Consider the following 19742-nt stretch of genomic DNA (forward strand, 5'->3'; position numbering starts at 1 on the left):
CTGCTTCATGAGACTGACTTCTACATCTTTCTCCCTGTCTGGAAACTCTCTTTCTGCTGTTCCAGCTCTCTCTGGGAGCTTAGGCCACGATTTACCTGACAGGTCAGGCCCCTGGAGTCTTCCCAGTCCCAGAAGTCTTCTTGAACAAGATTGTTCTTTGCTTGGAACTTTGAACAGCCCGTGGCCTCCACATCACTTTTATCCAGCCTGGGGAGGCTTTTCTTTTCCTCCTCATTTCTTCTGTTTGTCCTTCTCTCTCCCATGTCCTCATTATCATGAAAACATGATAAACTCCAGGACCCTATTGTTGACTACAAAATGACACGATTACATCCCTCCTCTTAACAACTCCAACCCTCACCCCCATTTCTTCCACAAGGGGTTGGCTCTTGGGTCCAAAGAACAGCTGCGAGCGTGCACAGTGAGACCCCGTCCAGCCCTCTCAGTCCCTGTGGTTTTCTCAATTCTAGTCCAAGAGGCCTGGAAGAAGTAAACCTGGAGGTGGGACCTGGAGAAAGCTGGAACCATGCTGACCTTGCACACGGCAAAGAAGCAGACACCATTTCTGGAAAGTCCGTCATCAATGTGGATGAGGGAGATGAGGGTCCCCAAATCTGCCGTGTATGTGGGGACAAGGCCACTGGTTATCACTTCAATGTCATGACATGTGAAGGCTGCAAGGGCTTTTTCAGGTAGATTCATCTGTCAAATCTCACCCACCTGCCCCTGACACACCACTCATATCTAATTGGGGTTCTGCCATGAACTCCACTGGGCATCTTTTCAGAGCCTCAGCTTGACCTCTCTCCCCAGTTCAGTTTGGGCTGGTGGCCCATCCATAGTCCTCCTCGTTAGTCCCAGGAGAGCCATTTATATCTCAGAGTAATCCATTATCTGTCTACCTGGAAAGGTGCTCTTCCATTAAGACACACCTTTGTGTTTCTATGTATCCTTGAATAAATTAGAAAATCAGTTGTAAGGGAGGAAAGAGATTGAAGATCCAAAAATGCAAGTGTCCAAATCAACCTTACGGAATAGTATTTAAAGAAAGAAATCCGTAAAATAAACGAATATGATAGAACAGTCTCATCAAGAAACAGATACAGAGGTCCAAAATTAAGCACTGAAAGTCTCAGCTAACTGCAAGGCCAGCCTGGACAGAGAGCTCGCCTAACCGAGCTAAAGAAAGAGGGGGACATAGGTCTGTGTGGCCTGACTTATAACAGGCGAGACACATGGGCAGTTTAGGAGTAACAGACCCCCCGAGAGTGGTTCCGCAGTGAGGAGCCCAGGTTAGCTCACTCAGCCAGCGCCTGAAATTTCAGGGTGGGTAAGCTCAGCAGCTTGGTTCTTTCTTTTTTCTCTTCCTGCTCCACAGCTCTATCAGGCTGCTCGCAGTTACGGGGGCAGGGGAGCAGCAGCACGATACCTCACTACAATATTGTGCCAAGAAACAGAACAAGGAGACCCTTTTCTAAGAGCAAGGAGACCCTTCCAGGAGACCCCTCCCCTCACACAGGCTAGAACCGGGGCCCCAAGCCCACTCTTGGATGAGTCACTAGCAAAGAACTAGGCCTATGCCCCTACGTAGGTGGGGCCATAGGAAAGGTACAGGTGGGGCGCCCCTACACCCTCAGGGGAGAGGGCGGACATGGGCGCCCCTTCTGGATCTGCCACAGCATCTGTGTAGACTGCTTTGGGTTGTGGGGTCCCTGCTGTACCCCCTCTACTAAGGAGAGTCCCTGTTCTGGGACTCTCAGAGGGAGGCAGCCCGTTGAAATGGTAAGGACTTGGATTCAGGTGTCAGGCAGACCTGGGTTCACACTCAGCTTGCCATTTATCTGGAGAAGTGATTATCTTCTCAGACTCAGTTTCCTCGTCTGCACTAGGCAGATAACAAGGATGAATTTCGTAGAGTTGTGAGAACTAAATCTGCAAAACTGTCAAATGCCTGGCCCGGCATCTTGTCCTCAGCCCAGTTAGTAAATCTTTGTTCCTTCTCCCTTCACCTGTTCTGGGTGGACCCTCAGTAGGATCAGGGCCTCTTACCCAGACTGGCAGGGGAGGCAAAGGAAGGTGCTAGAGAAGGCCATGCCCCCTGGGCCCTTCATAGACCGAGGCCACAGGCCTCCTAGAGCAAGGTTTCTCCTCCGATCCCCCTCCTTCAGCCAACTCCTGGGCCTTCAGGGAAGACCCAAAGACAGAAGCTTAAACAGCCCCACCTGTACCTTTCCTATGGCACCACCTGACTCAGAGACAAAAGCAGGGCCCATAAGGATGTGCCTAGTGTCCCCTGTTGTGGGAGGTAACAGAGAGGGAGGGAGGAAGGACTGGAGGCCCTAACCACGGAGCCAGTCAGGCCCTATGCACACCCCGTTACATAATTTGCTCTTTGTTCTCTCACAGGAGGGCCATGAAACGCAATGTCCGGCTGAGGTGCCCTTTCCGGAAGGGCACGTGTGAAATCACCCAGAAGACCCGGCGGCAATGCCAGGCCTGCCGTTTGCGGAAGTGCCTAGAGAGCGGCATGAAGAAGGAGAGTAAGCGCGGGAAGCCTGGGCGGGTGTGGACTGGGTCACGGGCACTGTGAGCCTGACACAGGCGTCCCCGGGGATGAGGAAAGGGCCGTGGGGACGTGAACGCACATGTGCACCTGTGTCAGCTTGTGGCCTGTACAACAGGCAGGTGCGTGGAGAAAGAGCTTACAGCCCAGGTGAGCTTACAGCCTCCAGTCCAGGACGAGCAAGAGGCACAAGAGAGATGGGGGCATCCTTGCTATATGGTTTGGGAGGGGTGGTGGGCACCTCTGGCCAGAGTCATGCCCTGCCACCCCTCAGTTGCCCCTTGCGTGATTCTGTTTGTCCCCTTCATTAATTGTCCTCATCGACGTATAGCCAAATTGGGGGACTGAATTGGAGGGAGGGAGGCTGGAGACAACATGATGTGATGTGACCCCCAACATCTCAGCTGCTAGCTCCCACCAGCTGCCTCGGACCTGGCATCCTACAGAGGAACTGTCTGCAGACAGGTGACATAGGACGTTCTTGTTCTACTTGTTGAGCTTTGCTTAGTCATACTCCCAGGTACGATTGAGACTGAAATGTATGGGGCAAGACTGGAAGCTTCCATTGTATATTTATCAATCATAGCGTGACCCTGCCGTGGGAACAAATCCCTGGCACGCGGGCAGACAGCTGTGAATGAGGCCATTGCCAGACGTCCTCTCCAAAGACCCCCACAAATTTGCTCCAGAAACCCATCAAAAGTCTTTGGGCTCCAGGCTACATAGAAAGTGACTGGAGTTGATAATTCTTGCTAAATCCTGAGGGACTCTCAGGAGTCTTGGCTGGTAGCTAATCCACCAGAGAAGAATAACATGAGCTACCTTTTACTGAACAACTATTGAGTGCCAGGCGCTGTATCAGATGCTTCCATGAAATGTCTCATAGTAACTGCAGTGTGCAGGGAGCACTATGAACCCCTCCAGATCACAAGGAAGGAAACGGAGGGCAAGAGAGGCAAGCCCCCCCCCCCCCCAAGGTGACCGTAGTCAGCGGCAAAGCTATCGCTTAAACCCAGGCTGTTTGGATTCTGAAGCCTCACTCTCCTGTTGTTCTGCAAACTTGCCGTGGTGGCACCCCATGCCGCTGTCCTCACCCAGGCTTCCCCCTGAGGCCTGGAAAGGGGTGGGGTTTCCTGTCACCAGCACTTTCCCTACGGCTGCCTAAGAGTCCATCACAGGCTCCTGAGCGGCCCTGCTATCCCCGCAGTGATCATGTCGGATGCAGCCGTGGAGCAGAGGCGCGCCTTGATCAGGAGGAAGAAGAGAGAACGGGGTGACTCGCAGCCCCCAGGAACAAAGGGTCTGACCCAAGAACAGCAGACGATGATCAGGGAGCTGATGGATGCTCAGATGAAAACCTTTGACACCACCTTCTCCCATTTCAGGAACTTCCGGGTATGAGACAGGTGCTGGCTCAGCTCCTGCACTAGCTCCTCAGACCCCCAATCTCATTCCCTGGGGTTCTCAAGGAACTTGGGCCAGCAACAGCTGCATGAGCTGAGAATCTGTTAAAATGCCAATTCTCAGGTCATCCCAGAATTCCTAAATCAGAAATTGAGGGTGGGCCCCGCAGTCTGGGCTCAGCACGTCCCCCCCAGGTGATTCTGCTACAGCTCAGGCCTGAAAATCGCTGCTCTTCTCCCACAGACAGAAGCTGGGCCTGGGAGATGAGCAGCGCTTTTGAAAGCTGCAGTGCCAGGGTGCTGGTTTTCAGGGCTTGGTGAGGACAGGATCAGGACCTATTGGGGGCGTGTGACATTGGGGAACTGGTTAGCAGTCCCAGCAACCTCAGCTGTGTCCAAGCCCAGTGCCCTCCTCCCCCTCTGTGACCCAACCAGCTCAGAGAAGTGGCAAGCACAGCAGTCCCAGAAGTCTGTTCTTTTCATCTTTAATAGCCCATGGTCTGGGATGCTTGGGGCACACCCTCAGTGAAGACCCCTCACCTTCCACTGGGGCAGGGAGTAAACCCATCTGTGACCAAGCTAACGGGAGAGAGCATTTATTCACAGATCCAGGAAAGCACACCACTCACAGGAGACTAGCAAGAAGAAAAACAAGTGCCGTAAATGTCGTGTGTGTGTGTATGTGTGTGTGTGCACTCACGCACGCGCATGCACGCATATGTACATGGTGTGTGTGCAATGCATGACCCTCAGGCTGTGGCTATGGCTGCTCCTGTTGCTTGGGGCCTGTGTGGGAACCTGCTGTGGAGAATACATGCTGTGCCTCCTCTTCTCTCCTCCTTCTGGCTTTTGTCCCAGCTGCCAGAGGTGCTTAGCGGCAGCTCTGAGAATCCGGAGTCTCTCTGGGCGCCATCAGGAGAGGAAGCTGCCAAGTGGCACCAGATCAAGGAAGACCTGTGCTCTGTGAAGGTCTCTCTGCAGCTGCAGGGGGAGGATGGCAGCGTCTGGAATTACAAACCCCCAACAGCCAGCAACGGGAAAGAGATCTTTTCCCTGCTGCCTCACATAGCAGACCTGTCAACCTACATGTTCAAAGGCATCATCAACTTTGCCAAAGTCATCTCCCACTTCAGGTAGGAATACGGATGCAGGGTGGAGGGGTGTGGAAAGGCGTTGGGGATGGCCAGCAGGTCTGAGGTAGATCCCTGTGAATCTGGGATGTTGTGCCAAAGAGCCTCCTTTCTCTCTACCCCCAGAGCACCTGATAGTGCCAGGAATAGAGCCCTCTGTGGGGCTCGTGACGGATCGTGAACCTGCCAGGGTACCTAGCCCCTTCTCGGCAGGGAGTCAATAGTGCCTACAATGCAGGGCTGCATGAGAAATAAAACATGTGAGAGCAAGCAGCACATACGTGGCGGACGATCAGAGGGCAGGTTCCCCTGTTCCTCCACAAGGGGCAGGAAGCACAAATTGGCATTTCCAGAGCAAAGCAGAAGTTGGAAGGAGGGGGGAATCCTGAGGGAGTAGGAGGCACGAGCAGATGCTGGGTCTCTGGTGACTGGTCACCCAGAGGATGGCAGAGAAGGCCCCGAGGAGGACCGCCAGAGCATGGTGTGGAGGCAACACCACAGGGTAACTGAGGTTTGGGAAAAAGAAGCCGGCTGGTGGCCAAAGCCCCCGCCCCCGCCCCGCCTCCATCATATGTGGTCCTCCAGGGCTGGAGATGACCCTGGGCGGATCTTTCCTGGGGTTGGTCGCCTAGAGCGGAATCACAGACAACAGAAGCCCTGATTTCATCGGGAGACAGAAGGGCAGTTTCTATTCCAGGTTCCCAGTGGCTTGTGGGTGACATACTGGACTCATTTAGTGGGGTGAGGGTGGCAACAGACTGGAGTGGGGGGCGGATTTTGGCAAATTTGGTCCAGGGAGCAGGATGAGAGGCACGTAGGCAGATCCCCGCTGACCTGTACTGACCCACGACTTAGCAAGAGGGTGGGAGGTCACTTGCTGCCTCTCGTCACCTCCAGTTTCATGCACAAGTAGCCCCGGAGGCAGGCGCTAGTATCACCTTCATTCTCCAGCTACAACTCCGAGGTCTGCGAGGTAAGGCGTGTGCACAGGTCACGGTCAATCAGAGAGGCCGAGTTTGGAAGCACAGAGTGCAGGCTTCAGAGCCACTACCTGCCAAGGCCTGGCCTGGGAACCGGGGGTCACAGACGAAAGAGGCATCTGCAGCTCAGGGCTGGATCTAAAAGAAGAGGGAGTGTGAGGAAAACAAGGGGCTGAATTCCCAAGATCACAGGCACACAGAGGGCGTCCTCAAGAGCCATTCACGAGCTCTCACTCTCTCCTGGACCCCCAGTCCGGAGACTGCTTCAGTGGGGAGTGGGGGCCCCTCTCAGGTGGGGAGAAGACAGTCCCTTCAGAATGGGAAGGACAGCAATGTCGCCACCAGTATCAGAGGACGCAGCCCCGGGTCAAGGCTGCTGGGAGAGGGAGCCAAGGCAGGCAGGCCTCCTGGAGACAAGGAGCATTCACAACAGCAGAAACACGCGCTGGACACAGGAAGCGAATAGTCCTGCCGCACGAAACTCACTGGCAGGACTGCTCTGGGAAGACGTAGAAGAGGGAAGAGGCAGCTTGGGCTAAAGGACTGGCAGGATTTACTCAAGGGAAGCTAATGGGGCAATCATTCCAAGTGGAGGAACTGAGGCAGATGGTGTGAGGCACCAGCCCAGGAGCCAGGACATAGGTCCACAGAGGAAGGTGGCAGGGGGCATCATCGGCTCAGCTGGGTGGCAGAGGGGGAGACTGGAAGCAACGGGGAGAAACCGCAGTAGTCTTGGGGAGCAGGCACTCATCCCTCCGTTCCCTGCTCCCGATTTCTGGATTATGGGTTTGGGTGCTGGTGCCAGCCTGGGGTGCTCCCCAGGCAGCTGGCGTCCTCTCCCTATCCCCGCTGCCAGGAACCTGCCCATCGAGGACCAGATCTCCCTGCTGAAGGGGGCCACCTTTGAGCTGTGCCAACTCAGATTCAACACAGTGTTCAACGCAGAGACCGGGACCTGGGAGTGTGGCCGGCTGTCCTACTGCTTGGAAGACCCCGCAGGTGCCGGCTTGTCCTGGCAAAAGGAGGGGAACACAGCCATGGAGGAAGGGGAGGTGCCCCGTCCTGGGAGTATGGGTCCCTCCGGCAGGGAAATTTAGGACTCGGGTCAGCTTCCTGGAAGTTGCCACTCCAGCCCATCCCCACCCACAGGTGGCTTCCAGCAGCTTCTCCTAGAGCCGGTGCTGAAGTTCCACTACATGCTGAAGAAGCTGCAGCTGCACAAGGAGGAGTACGTGCTGATGCAGGCCATCTCCCTTTTCTCCCCAGGTGACGGCCCCACCCGTCCTGCTTGGCTTCTCCCACCCTCCCCAGGCTTGCTGATCCCCCTTGGCTTTAGCTGCAGGAGGAGTAGCCCCTCCCCAGGGAAGGTCCCAGCTGACAGCCTTGCTCTCCGGTCACTGCACGGAGGGCTGGGGACTCTACTGGTTTCCCTTCGGGTTGACAGGGCGGCACGCTGTCCTCCTAGTGCTCCCCTTACTTCCCTGCCCTGGTGTCTCCAGCCGGCAATTTGTCCACTCTGGGCTGGGCCGAGCTGGTCTTTGCCCGTTGCGGCCTTGCTGACACCAAGCCTTCCTCTCCCGCCAGACCGCCCGGGTGTGGTGCAGTACCAGATGGTGGACCAGCTGCAGGAGCGATTTGCTGTCACCCTGAAGGCCTACATCGAGTGCAACCGGCCTCAGCCCGCCCACAGGTGAGCAACAAGAGTGTGGCAGAGAGGGGCTCTGGGCAGCCCTGCCCTCCAAGCTCCCAGCTGTCCTGGGTCTCTTGGGAGAGCAGACCAGAGTGATTCCTGGTGATTCCTGGGGCAGTCTCTGATTACCAGGGCCTTGGGCCTTCTTCTTCTTCTTCTTTTTTAAAGATTTATTAATTTATGCATGTAAGAACTGGGGTACAGGTCAGAGGTGTGGGGAGTGAGAGGATTCACCGGAGACAGAGTGGGGAGCAGAACTGGCAGATCAACTGAAATACACTGCTGAGGGGAGCAGCGGGCGAGTCAGCAGAGGTCTGCTGCGCCATGTAGGTCAGCAGCCTGGCCGGGGATCGAACTCGTGCTGCAGTGGCTGCGGATAGCTCCATAGTGCTGCATCTTAACCCCTTGTGTCACCAGGGCTTTGGGGGCCTTGATCTGTGACCTCCCCTGGCGAATTCCTGCCGAGGCTACCTGTACTCCTGCCCAACAACAGGGAAGCCTGAGGGGGCCTGAGGATACCTGCTCCCTGATGTGAGGGCAGCTCACGTCTGCCCAGTCTCTCAGGGTGGGAAGAGTTAGGTGCTCCCCTGAGACTCCCACAGGGTATTCTAGCAATAACCAGCAATTACTATCATGGCAATAAAGAACACATTAGAACAATATTGATGAGAACAAATAAATCTATAACAGCTACCATTAGCTGAGAAGTGCCAGAACAACCCCATGAAGTGGGTGCCACAACCAACCAGCAAGGGACTTGAGGTTCAGGGTGACAACCTAAGGGCTCACAGCCAGACCAGTGGAATGGAGGTGGACCCAGGCTGGTCCACAGCCCACGCTCTTGAGCACCACCGAACCGCCTTCCAGGAAAAACACAAGCAAAAGGGGACAGGAAGCTCTAAGTTCGTCCTGGTCACTACCCAGAGGAAGGCTGCTCAGGGCTTGGCCATACAGGGGCTTCCAGCCCTTCACTGGGACTCAGCAGTCCCTGTGATGTAAAGTGCCACGTATCCAGGCCATGCCGGGTGAAGGCCAAGGCCAGCACTGGGTATCCACTTGAAGCCTCAAGTCTTTAGTTGGCTTTCTCTAGCTGGCTTTTGGGCTCAGCATGCAGGGATGCTGGGCGGGGGTGGGGGTGGGGGTTGGGGGGGTGGGGGGGTGAGGGCAAGTCTTGATTTGCTCAGTCCTTTGGTATCATGGGAAAACTGAGGCACAAAGTACATCTGAGACACTAGATCCCAAGCTAGGTCCAGGAAGGGATTGCTGACGGCAGCTCCTGCCTCCACACTACTTCATTCATTCCTGACGCACAACCATTAGCCAAGGGGGTGATATTCCCAAATTGACCTATGCACTGGGCACCTGCAAAGCGTGGGATTCCCACTGAAATCGCTGTGTATGAGGACTCAAGTCCCGAGGAGGAGGTGGTAGTGGGGAGTATAGGCCCCCCCGCCCCGCCCCGCCCCGCCCCGCCCCGCCCCGCCCCGCCCCGCCCCGCCCCGCCCCTTGAGTCTCTGAAGGCTGTTCTGCTCTTCTAGTCCGCATGCTGAAAGAGAAGTTTAAGGAACTTAACTGAGTTTTGTTTCTTTGCTGATTGGAGATGTCTTGAGTTGAAAACACGCAAACTTGTGCAACGTCAGGGGGCGTCCCAGGGTTGGTGGGGTGGGGCCAGGGCAAAGGCACACCCCCAGCTTTCCTCTGGTTGTTCTGCAGGTTCCTGTTCCTGAAGATCATGGCCATGCTCACCGAGCTCCGCAGCATCAACGCCCAGCATACCCAGCGACTGCTGCGCATCCAGGACATACACCCCTTTGCCACCCCTCTCATGCGGGAGTTGTTCAGCATGGCGGATGGCTGAGTAGCTGCCCCGGGGCAAGTCCCCCCGGGGCAGCCAGGGCCAGAAGCCTTGGAGCTGCCACTGCTGGGGTTATATAGATGGACACTGCTGAGCGCCCACAGTGACCTGCCGGTCTCGCCTCCCCAGGCAGCCTCCTATGGCAGCTGTGACGATGGCTGGTTGGTGTTCCTCACCCTCACACCGCAGCTCAGTTGGTGGAGACAGAAGCCATTAACCCTTATATGGAAAGTGTGATGGCCTACAGGTCAGGCCATTGAGAGGCAAGGCAACCCAACCCTCAGAAAAGGCCCTGTGGTCTGGGGATTTAGTTCCTGGAGGGAGAGGGAAAAAGGTCGTCTGAAGGTCTATGTTCACACCCACGTTCACTAGCCTATTGGGTACTTTTACTGCTCTCTCTACTACCCTAGGGTCCTACTTCCCACCCATCCCCAGGTCCCAGCCTCCTGTCCCCACGCTGGTCCACTGTGTCCAGCAGCCTGTGCATTGGTATCTGTGGGAATACTGAAGCCAGAGGCCTGCACTAAATATCAGAAGCTCATCATGATCTCTCTATGCATATATTCTCCCCTCTGGGCACCGCATTCTGTGTCTTTGTAGTCACTCAAACCCATGTTAAGGACGAGCATGCAGCCAGCAGTGGGGTACTCAGCCTGACTCAGAAGTGGATCCAGAACCTGGAAAAAGTTTGTAGTTCAATAAAGGAAACAAAGCAGAAACACAAAAGTTGGTCAAAAGAAGTGATGGGTGAGCTAGCCAGCGCGGGAGTTTCCGTGTGTCGGTGCTGAGCCACGCTGGGCTTCTGTGCACTGGGGGACCCAAGTGATAGTTGCCAGAATGTCTGTGGGAGGAAGGGCACTGTGTGCACAGTTGTGTGACTTGGTACAGGTCTCCTCCCTTCTGAGGTAGGACTTGAGTTTGCTCTTGGGGGTCCACTCTGGGGGTGCTTTCTGTGGCAGGCTACGCTGGCAGGAGACAAGCTAGAGCAGAACCAATTGAATGTACTGCATGTTCGGTTTACACACCTATTTTCAAAATTAAAGAGTATGAAAGTTGTCTACTTGGCTTATAGTCATTTTGAATGAAGAGATTTTCGCCTTTTTCACAAATTTTAACTAATTTTACACAGGGCATTCCATACCTAAGAACTATGCTTAGCAAATATGTTCAGGAGTTTAATGTCAAATCAAGACATGGTGATTTAATTAACTTTTGGCTAGTGGATTTTTGGTTTTTTTTTTTTTTAATTTCTTTTCTGGGGAGAAAAGAAATGTGGAGGTGGACTATTGTATATTATAGATATAATATGTATTATTTCTATTTATTTTACTAATTTTATTATTAGCCTTTATACATCTGAAGACTGCTGATAGAAGAACCTCAAAGTACATAATTTAACTTGATGGAGTTAGTCTCCAGGCAGAAAGACCTTAGTGTTTACCTTCTGGTACCCCCTTTATTCAGAGTCACTCAGCAGCCAAGCTCTACATGGCCCAGACTTTAGGGATGGAATTAAAGCCTTGACATTAACAATTCTTGTGGGAAGGCCCAGAGTGGATGGCCTCTCTTTTCTGGAGAAAGGAGGCTGTAAGGAGAAAATACATGAGCGTCTCCTCCCAGTTTCTGACAACTTATGGGCCTCATTATGCCCTCTTCCACACAGCCTGTGTCCCCTGACACCCCCAGTTCTAAATCTGATTGTGCTGATAGGTGGGTGGAATTGTACTACTCCTCAGAAATGGGTGACCATTCCAGAAATTTGTTCTCTTACTTTCACAAACTTCTCCATGAGATGTATCTGCAACAAAATCCCTCCTTTTCCTCACTAACTCCTCTTCTAGAACACCTAACATGCACTCTCTCTGCTCTCCCGAAATGACACCAAGAGGACTTTTTAGAAGACCTTAAAAATTTTAAATGCAGTCTTCAAGATTTTAAATAGGATATTTTATAGGACATTTAACACATGGTTTAACTCAATCCTGATTCAGATAAGCAGGAAGTAAACAAGATAGTAGTACATCCCAAATGCTCTACAATGCCCACAAGAAGCCCATCCCACAAGTGATATCTTCAATGTTTTTGTGGAACCCCCATCGCCAAAACCCCCTCCCATCCTGATGTGTCTTAACTACTTTACAAATATTAGTGGAATTAGGCATCACCCGCACACCACCACCACCACCACCCCTCCCATAAAAATAACTAGAGGACCAGATTTTATCCAATATAAATTTGTTTTTATTGAAGCAGCAGTCACATGACTTTATATCTAGCCTTTAGAGTAGGCCTGACAGTGAGCCAGTCCTAAAAAAATGTCTTTTGTTGGTTTTTTTTTTTTTGCACTAAGAGACAAACATGTTTACATACATCATCCAGTATTGGAAATGAGCAGACTCAAACACAACATGTGTTGGTTACCTGGGAGGTACAGCCCCACGGTTTGTGGTGTTCATATATTTTACAGATATTCCCAAAGACCAGTACTAATGGGATGAAAGTTAAAAGAAAGTACAGCTACACCAAACCATGAACACAGTAATCAAAGACAGCAGCTTATACATGTTTTAAAAATTAGTCTCTTTGAGGGATGTTTTCTTTCCAAAGCAGTATCTCAAAAGCTTCCTGTACATCAAGTCCAAAGGTTTCCAAGATGGAAGCTGCACCTCTTGGGGCTATACAAAGAATATGATCATTCGAAAGAACGAGAACTAGTGTTCATATTTTGTTTCTTATAACAAAGATTCATGTTTCTCTGACTGGAGGAACAGAGACGGTGATGTGACTACATATTGTGGCGGCAAAATAGAGTGAAGGAAAGAGGATTGGGTACTGAAATAAAGACCACACACTTGTGAATTTTAATTTCATTTCCAGGCTAACCTACTTTTTATTTAATGCAAATTACAGTACCAGTTAACTATTTCCAAACCAAGTCACATAGAACAAAATGTATTTACAAGGGAATGGGGAAAAGGGGAAAAAAGAAACACTGAGCATACTTTTCACAAAAGTTTATATTTAAAATGAAAAAAAAAAATCAGTCACAGAGGCATTCAAGTAGTAATAATGTTATACAGATTTTGCTTTTCCTTTATATCAAGACAGATTTGCACAAGTGTTTGCAATAGTTTGTATACAACCCACAGTCCTTTATATATATATATATATATATAATAATAAATTTTGATTTTTAGGTTTGTTTTTAAGATGGAAGTGGTCACGCTAATTGATATGTGTACAGGCCCAAATGATCCGTCGGCAACACATTTATAAATGCAAATTTTACAGGCAAGCACATTTTCATACATCTATCTGTATCTGCCTGTAGACAGATATAGGAAGAAAAAAAAACTTAAAAGTTAACACAAGGAAGTCTACTTTGTCAAGCTAACCCCTTATGTACTGGTTGTCATTTGCTTTTATTGCAGAGGTGCAAAACGGAGCAACAAACTTGAATAAAATGTCACAACCCCTGTGAAAATAATCCAAACCCAAGGGATTACTTCCAAAGCCTCTCATAGACCTTAATCTGGGACTCTACTGTGCTTCTTCTAGCTGTCTCTCTTATTTTCAGTGGCTCAGGTTTCTACCAGAAAAAGATTTTATTGTAAAGCATGCTAAGTTTCTTTTTCGAGACCAGGGGAGAAAGTGTTCAGCTCTGTGATTAGATGATCACTAACATCATGAACAACAGGAATCAGATACAATTTTGGTTTAAAACAAAGAAATAACCCCAAACTCCTGGGGATCTGGCATTGACCAAACTTCCTTTGGGAAAATCCAAAGTTAAATCCTTTGAAAAGGAAAGGGAAAAAGAAACGAAAGGCCAGTGTCTATAAACACAGGGGCAGAAAATACAATAGTCCTCTCAGAAACCTTTGCATTGGTGCACACAAGATGACTGGTTAGGCAGGCTTTGTTAAAACACAACCCAAAAAATGTGCCTAAAAATTAAAAGGACTTAAAATGACATGTCACTGAAACGAAGGTGCTGTCTTCTCCCTTAACTGTAACGAACACAAGATGTTTCAAAAGTAGCAACCTTTGGTTTGGTAAAGTTTGTTTTTCCTACTCAAGACATCTCAAATGGAGTACTTGGAGGCAAATAATTTCGATTTTTCTTCTTTCAAATAAAGGCCTTCAGGATGGGCACGCAGTAAGAATTAAACTGATTTTTTAAAAAAAGAAATTAAAATGACATTTATTGAAGGGGGGCAGAGGTGGCGGTGGGAGGGAGAGAACAGGCTAGCAGAGTGCCCTTGTTAAAACAAGTCCTCCGGCACAGCCCCGCTCCACGCAGTAACTGCTAGAACTGCACTGTAGCATTTCAGACCACTGACATATCAAAAAACTTGATACTATTAAGAAATTGACTTTACAAACCAATTCTCTCTCGCTCTAATTTGGGAGCAAAATAGGCAAGAGGAGAGAGTATGGAAGGGTCCTGGGATCTGCTGTTTTTAAGACCCAAGGTTAAGGTTTGGGGAAGAGACGAGCAAAATCTTATCTAGTTGATTGATATCCTCCAGCTCTAGGGCCCCCCGGCACTACACTAGGTCCCTGGATGGACTAACTATGAAATGAAACCGGTCACTGCTACTGAGGAGGAAACAGATGTTCACAACCAAAACAAAGGCAGCGCTTGAATGAAATGAGATTATGAACATGGTTTCTTTCCTCTTTCCACTCCTAAGCACCGTGTCACTGAAGCTTAAGTGTGGAAGGGGCTAGGACACTGTGTTATGAGTGAGCTATTATTTCAAAGGGACCAGGGGGGGACAGGGAGACGTGGCTAGAAACCAATTAAATTAAAAAAAAAAAAAAAAAAAAGAAAAAGAAAGAAAACCAAAAGCAAACACATGGAAGCGAAGGCACTCCAAACTATAGATACACTATACATTGCTAGAGTTATTGTTACAATAATACAGGCCGGTACCTACTGTACAGAGTTAAAACTATATGGCTTTAAAAAGCTCGTCTACATTTTGTCTGATTATTAAACAGAATCACTGCCCTGAACAGTAACTTTTTGCTCATTAATAACAGTTCCTGGGTCCACATATTTACATACAAAACAATAAAACTTAAATTTAAAAACACTGAAAGAAAATATAATGTACAAGCTTGAATTTGGTGAGGAGCTTTTTATTATTATTATTATTATTATTTACAAAAAGATATTCAGAGACCTGGATCTCACTTGTATAAAAGAGTTCTGTGATTCCGCCATGATCCTTGAGAAAGAAAAATCATGCACCTCAGCGCTCACGCGCGCGTACACACACACACACACACACACACACACACACACACAAATGAAAGAAAAGCATCCCACTTTGCTCTTCATTTGTGGGGGTGGGATGGGGGAGGTGTTTCCTAAACAAGCACAGATATTTATGGACTCTAGTAAGTATACCAAGTCCAGAGTAGTGTCTTGTGTGCAAATGTTTGGCTGGGCAGTTGGGTATGAAAGCAGGTCCACGTCTGTCACAGACCTGCTGGTTCAGCGTCTTTACAAAGTCTTTTTGAAAATGGTCTATCAAAACTGAAACATTCCCTTTAGGAATTATGCTGCTGAATACTCTGATTTCACACTTCTTTCAAATCTTAATTAGCTCTCAGCTCATTATGAAAAGTAAAATTCAATTTGAGTTGGTTTGACTGAGTGTTTTCTTTCTCATGAATTCCGGTAAGAGCAGAGGTTTGAGAAACCCCTCTGGTGGCCTAAGCGCTCAGCTAAACAGTGAGTGAAACTAAGATGGCTCACAGTTGCCTTTCTGGGTATTGGTTCACTTCAGCAGGCAGTAACTCTCTTGGAGTCACACACACTTGGATAAGGAGGAGGACAGGGTGCTGGGAGCTTGGTGAGGGTCAAGAGACTTGAACCCAAATGCCTGGGAGGGAGAGACCCCTAAGGAGACCTTAGTTGGCAATGAGGAGGGTGAAGGGAAGTCACACACAATCAAGGGCTTTTCTCTGCAGCCCGATGGTTTTCAGCTAACTTCAACTAACCGGAAGGTCTGTGAGGAGGGAGCGGGTAGGAGGGAAAGGCGGCCATCACGAGTGATCTTTACATGTAAAATACAACTGATTTGTGCCTTAAAAATTCATAGGTCAAGTAATGGCCCATAAGCACCAAGGTGACTAAGGTTCATTTTAGAGTATATAAGGCCCACATAGATGTCAACCTTAAAAGTATAAAACAAACTAGTTGTGAAAATCTCTTTCCTCACTGCAAACATAATCCTTCAATCCTCCTTGCTTTCCAAGGAATATTGCTTTTTCGTCAAACACAAAGACTGATTCTGACACCATTCACTGATACACAAAGAAAACAGAAATTAAAACTACTCAGGGAAGAGGGGCAGGACGAAAGGGGAGGACACGACATTCTTCTTCTCATGCTTCAACCAGCCAATTTTGATACTGTGGACACACACACACAAAGGCAGTACTGAGTCTATGTATATATAACATATATACATACATTTATATAATCAGCTCTCCTACAATGTCAGCAGGTACAAGTGACTGTTTATATAATTTTGATGTGTAGTTTTTAATATTCCTACCATCTAAAATATTCGTAATGGTCTATCTGACATGCATCAATAAATAAAATTTAAAAAGCATGAGGTTATTAAGAAAAGCTAAAATTAAATAGATTCTAGATTTGGATTTAAAATTAGAACTATGTGCAGAATGTGGCAATTTCTGCAAGCTCAATTTGCAATTAAAAATATGAAAAATAAACCAGTAGACTGTTACAGTTCACATTATTTATTTAACTATAATGTCCTCTCAAGTGTATCTTTCCAAGGGAAGTACTTTTAGAAAAAATCTGGACAAATTCATTCACAGTGGTGAGATCTGCTCCTGGCCTGTCCCCTTCCTCCAGGCTCATCAGCTTTTGATCTCTGCAGCCAGAGTGGCCAGCTCATCGCCCTTTTCAGTTTTCTCCTAGGTCACTAGTTTAAAACTGCACTAACAGAGAACCTTTGGTCAGGCAAAGATCCACCTGCAGAGCATGCAGGCTCCTCTTCTGATAGCCGCCTACAGAAGTTTCTTCACCACCAGCACTCTTTAAGAACAATACAAAACCTTCAATCAATTAACAATCTTCCCCTTATAGTTTCAAAATTTATGGACCACCCTGGGTTTACATTTCCTTTTTTGTCTGCCACACCTGCCACCAACATGCCAAAGGCAAGTCTTCAAATACCCGAGGATATGGATTAATTTTACAAGTGACAATTTAAGTCCCCATTTACAAGAGTTACACCTTCAAAGCTCCCGACCAATTTCAAGCTGTGCACTATACTGAAGTCTTACACTTGACTGTAAAAGAAAACAAAGTTCAAAAAAACTTCAGCACAGAACAAAGTTTTCTCCTTTTGTAGAAGGGGCATGAGGCAGGAGTCCTGTTTCTAAAGTATACAACAGCAGATTTCTGATAAAAAAGGATTGTCGTGGGAGAGAGATTGTGTGTTCTAGTGCTCCGCTTCCCGCCCCCCCACCCCCAGAACCCCACCCCACCCTCTGGATCTCCCTCAAAGTGAGAATACAATGAAATTGGTTTGTATTTATAGATATTTTACAAGGTTAAATAAGAACAACAACAATAATAAAAAAATTGAACACTAAAATGAATAGGTTTCTTTGTCTCTTTTTTAATTTTCTTTCCAAACGTGACCAGTGTTGCTGAGTGACACTCAAGTAACTGGTGGTTTTTCCTGTGCAGCTGGCTGCTCGGGACTGTTCAGGTGGAGTTGGAAGCTGATGCAGAAGCGGCATTATTGGTCTGTCCACGGTCTCCGGCATTAGCATCTGTAAATCAAAGGTCCCAAGAGAGAGCATGAGCAACGCTATAATACTGCAAAGAGAAAAGCACACTGCCTCGACTGCAGACTGTGAACTGTGCGGGCTTCCAGGATGTAGTTGAGGTGTTTTCTGAAATATTGCCAATACTATGAGATCTGAATTTAATTCTGCTTATAGCTAAGTCAGTGCCTTGGCTTGTTCTTGGTGCGGGGAAGACAGTATCTTTGAATTCAAGTTACAGAGGCAGGGAGCCAAAGACTTTTCGTGAACACTCAGTTGTACATGAGTACTCAGTTGGAGTTTAGCTCTACTCGAAAATAAATGAAGAGTGTACAGCTGGGAAAACTTGTTAAAAATTTTGAACCCTGTTCTAATATGCCGTCTGCTTAAGTGGGTGAGTGGGTACAGAATTGGAAGTATATGGATCATCAGTTTTAACAGGCAGAAACACTATGTGCAAATAATACTCAGCTGATGGCTTTTAAGTACAGTCTATTATTCACAGAAATGGAAAACAACTGGCAAAAAAATAGCTGCTATAGTACCAATTCACTTATTTAATTCAACAAAGCATTTTGCAGTCACATCTTGGTACTGAACTGACTTTTCTAGTCATTTGAAAATATGTATAACTTTACAACTAACTTTAACTTCTTTCCCAATTTTTGAGGGCCATTATTATTTTATAACATCCATTAATATTTAAGCAGACATTTAATTGTATTCAGATTGGCTCTTCATCTCTGGTAGTTAACAGACTGCTGTTTGTATGGCTGACTAGTTGCCTCCTTGTCCTCACACACGACTGGAAATAAACTGCAGGACAATTTTTCTTTGAAACACTGCATGCTAAACTCTGGTAAAGAAGAGAGGCAGCTTGATTGGGATGAGCAACTTCCAAGAATCATCACCAGGAAGCCACATTACCCTTGGCCAATAGGGCAGGTGACATAAAAAAAAAAACAGACCCAGAAGTTCTATTTCTCTAGAGACAAGCACTCCTATATCCTATTATAAGTAGATCAAACAATGTCACTGCTCAACACAACATTTGGCCCGCAGCATCTTTTAATTTTTAAATTAGAGTGAGAAACAAAGACCCCCAAGGATACACAGAAAGTATTTATGGATTACATGTTTAATTTTTCATTCTATAACCACTCTACAAAAACTATACTTCGTTTCTAAATTTTTTGATCATCCTGCCTTCAAAACAATCTACTTATCATCAGCTTGGCCTCTGGTAGAAAAAATAATTTATATGTGTCTTAATTTGAATAATTATGTTTAATTTCCTTCAAAACACCGGTAGCTGTTCTAAGCCTGTTTTCATGTAGTAAGTGCAGACAATATGGCATCAGGGTCCATGTATTAGTTTGCATTGCCTATGATGAGTAATAGTCACTTGTTGGCAGAGCACATGGACAACTGGCAGGAGAAGGCATATGATACACTGAATCTATTCTCCAAAGGAAGATAAACAGCCTTTTCCAATAATCAGTAATTAACTATGTTTACTGCCTTATTCATGACTTCTGGATAAGTTCTGGTTAGTGGGAGTTTTATTCTCAATAATCATCCAAGTTCCATGCATCATTAATAACCTAACATAGTTCCTAGGTGGACCCCAAGTTTGTAAGCCTTTCTTAGGAAGAAACATTCATTTCCGTAATTTAGACACAGGTTGCTTTAGAAAAGACAGTTCTGAGAAAGCACAGAAGGAGCTCTTCAGGATTACACTGTTCCTCAGAGATCCATGCTTACTGTAGCATTTCCCGGGCTTTGGATGACACTCAGAATCTATGCACGGTCATTATCAAAGAGCAATTCTCTCTCACTTCTAGGCATGTGAAGACGACAGGCAAAATCATTGCATTCTGGTCTTCCCCAGGACTTAAGAGATTTCACCAATCATTGGGAAGTTCTTGCTTGTCCATCGCATCAGCACACATACCTGCACTGTTTGCAGGTCTGACCATGGCAGCTATATGTTGCACCAGCCAACGCCCAACACAGTTCATCTTCATGGCTGCCTGTCTGTTTATGACAATTTGCTCTTTGGTAAAATGCTAGTCTGCAGATGTCCTTTTACTGCTTATTAGCTGTGAGTTTAGGACAGTCCCAAAACTAGCTTCCCTTTCCTTGGATGAATTCAAAGGCTGCCTGTAATATCACAATAGCACAACCCTTTGAAGTAGGCATATGACCAGAAATAAACTGACCTTCTGAATAATAAAGTTTGAAAAGAAACTTATGCTCCTCGGGTTTATAATTTAATGATCTAATATTTTTTCTTC

General features: G+C 47.7%; 2 protein-coding genes across 4 annotated transcripts in view; one reads left to right on the forward strand and one right to left on the reverse strand.

Moving 5' to 3' along the window:
• Positions 1-477: 477 nt before the first annotated feature.
• NR1I2 (nuclear receptor subfamily 1 group I member 2) lies at positions 478-9624 on the forward strand (the record flags this gene model as incomplete). Its single annotated transcript, XM_084232248.1, has 8 exons — positions 478-692; positions 2407-2540; positions 3771-3958; positions 4825-5099; positions 6933-7075; positions 7226-7342; positions 7661-7766; positions 9480-9624. Exons 1-8 carry the CDS (start codon positions 661-663, stop codon positions 9622-9624), a joined length of 1140 nt encoding a protein of 379 aa, XP_084088374.1. The 5' UTR covers positions 478-660.
• Positions 9625-17383: 7759 nt separating this feature from the next.
• Positions 17384-19742, reverse strand: part of GSK3B (glycogen synthase kinase 3 beta) — a gene marked incomplete at its 3' end in the record, with an annotated part of 155776 nt that continues 153417 nt past the window's right edge. For all 3 annotated transcript variants that reach the window (XM_084231066.1, XM_084231065.1, XM_084231064.1), the window contains one exon: positions 17384-17451. In XM_084231066.1, the coding sequence (XP_084087192.1) occupies positions 17384-17451 (68 nt within the window). The remainder of the gene's footprint in view (positions 17452-19742) is intronic.

This window comes from Talpa europaea (genome assembly GCF_964194135.1).
Source record: "Talpa europaea genome assembly, chromosome: 4".
NCBI lineage: Eukaryota > Metazoa > Chordata > Mammalia > Eulipotyphla > Talpidae > Talpa > Talpa europaea.